General features: G+C 45.5%; 1 protein-coding gene across 1 annotated transcript in view; it reads left to right on the top strand.

The window, feature by feature from the left end:
* The first annotated feature begins 529 nt into the window (after positions 1–529).
* The window catches only part of HTR3C (5-hydroxytryptamine (serotonin) receptor 3C, ionotropic), a 6,810-nt gene continuing 5,562 nt past the window's right edge, over positions 530–1,777 (top strand). The window contains exon 1 of the mRNA XM_010855684.1: positions 530–596. Coding sequence (XP_010853986.1) covers positions 530–596 — 67 coding nt within the window. The remainder of the gene's footprint in view (positions 597–1,777) is intronic.

Consider the following 1,777-nt stretch of genomic DNA (forward strand, 5'->3'; position numbering starts at 1 on the left):
AGTAATCCCTAAGGTCCTTAGCTGGATAAAGGATATATTTCTAGGTCTGCAACAAAATAATTACCTGTTCCTGCCTTGTGAAATCAGCAAGTGGCCCCACCCCAAGAGAGCACACTCATCCCTTCCAGGTGGTCCACACACTTTCTCTGAGGCACAGTTCTTTCCAGAAGGACTTGATGATACCTTTATTAATGACCTCACCTGCCCCATCTCCCAAGTCCCCCAGTTTTCCTGAAAGGTCCTTGTAACTCAAATATGAGACCACTTATCTAGACAAAGATGCTAAACAGATACTTCTCCCCTAGTCTTGGCCCAATTTTCTCTCTGCCTAGAGCTCAGAAGGCATACTTGGACAGGGGCAAAGCAGGACACTCTGCTGTGACCTCTCTGGCCACAGCCTCTCACTAGGGAGGGGTCAGCTGTCATGAGCAGCATTTAAAACCAGGAATCAAGGTGTGGTCTGGGCTCTTTTAAGTTCCAGGGTTTGGGGTTCCTGGCGAATCCCCAGAGAAGAATCCAGAAGAGGAGGATGGAAGGGTGGTGGTCCACTACAGGGGGATTCTTCCTCTGCCTCAGTGCCAGCCTTGTGCTTCAAGGTAAGATGAGACAAGAACAGGGAAAGAGGGGAATACTGTTCTGGGAAAATTCCAGAAACCCTCTCATTCCCCAGAACTAGAAAGCACCCAGAGGAGTTGGGTTAAACATTTCTTTTCTCTTTAATATTTATGGTTTGGTTTCCTTTGGGAAACAGATGAAAAACCTATTTCACTAATCAGAACACACAGCTCCCGTCTCATTTGCCTGCATAGCATCTACTAAATCATCTGTTGTTCCATTTTACCGCCTCTCTGATTCCACTCCTTTATATTAATAATGTTCAACTTGTCCTTCTACCAGATTAGTAACTATGAACAGGGTAGTCTGGGTCCTTCTGACAATAACATAACTCCTTTCCCACCTCGCTTTGGCAGATGTGGTAGAGAGGTGATATGGAGGAAAAGGACAGTGTTTGCTTCCCCCCAGATATGTTTCTCCTTAGTTTGGAGATGTACCTCATGAGATAATTGGAATGGGGAGATGTAAAAGAGACGTGGGAAAGAAAAGGCTGGGCTTAGCTACAGGAATAACCACAGATACCTGGGGTTGGGGTGCAGGGGAGGTGGGCAGAAGGACTTTAAGATTTCATCATATAGCTCCACCAGCCACATGGTGGATGATCAATGAGATCTTATCAAGATGGTGACGATGAAAATGCCACCCATAGATCTTAGAGGAAATCACTGAGTTTGAGAATGTCACAGGGTACAGGACATTGTAGGTAGTCAATAAATTCACATTGAATACCACATTCCTTAAGTTTCCACATGTTTGACATCACACAGATGTTTGTCTCTAAATTTTTCCTTTCAGGAAATGAGAAAACATGAAAGTGGGAAAGGAACATTGAGAAACAAAATTTTAGAGGAATTTTGTTCAGCATCTACAAGGAAGAATCATAATAGAGCTGGAGAGAAGAAAAGTATGGTCAGACAAAGGCCAAAACTTTAGGGTCACCACTATGGAAGGAAGAGGCCTCCCCAGAGAGGCAGTTTGCATAGGGATTTGGGTAGGCTTTATATGGGACTAAAAGCACAGGAAGAAAGGGCTGTGCTCTGACTCAGCTCACCACATCAACTTCCACCATTTGCCTACCACACCAGCCCATCCTCTTTAGCCCTGGCAGGAAGAACTTGGCCTCTGGGACTCTTGTCCCAAGAAGCGGGGGCGGGGGGGGGTG

This window comes from Bison bison, unplaced genomic scaffold, assembly GCF_000754665.1.
Source record: "Bison bison bison isolate TAMUID 2011002044 unplaced genomic scaffold, Bison_UMD1.0 scf7180017864367, whole genome shotgun sequence".
Classification (NCBI taxonomy): domain Eukaryota; kingdom Metazoa; phylum Chordata; class Mammalia; order Artiodactyla; family Bovidae; genus Bison; species Bison bison.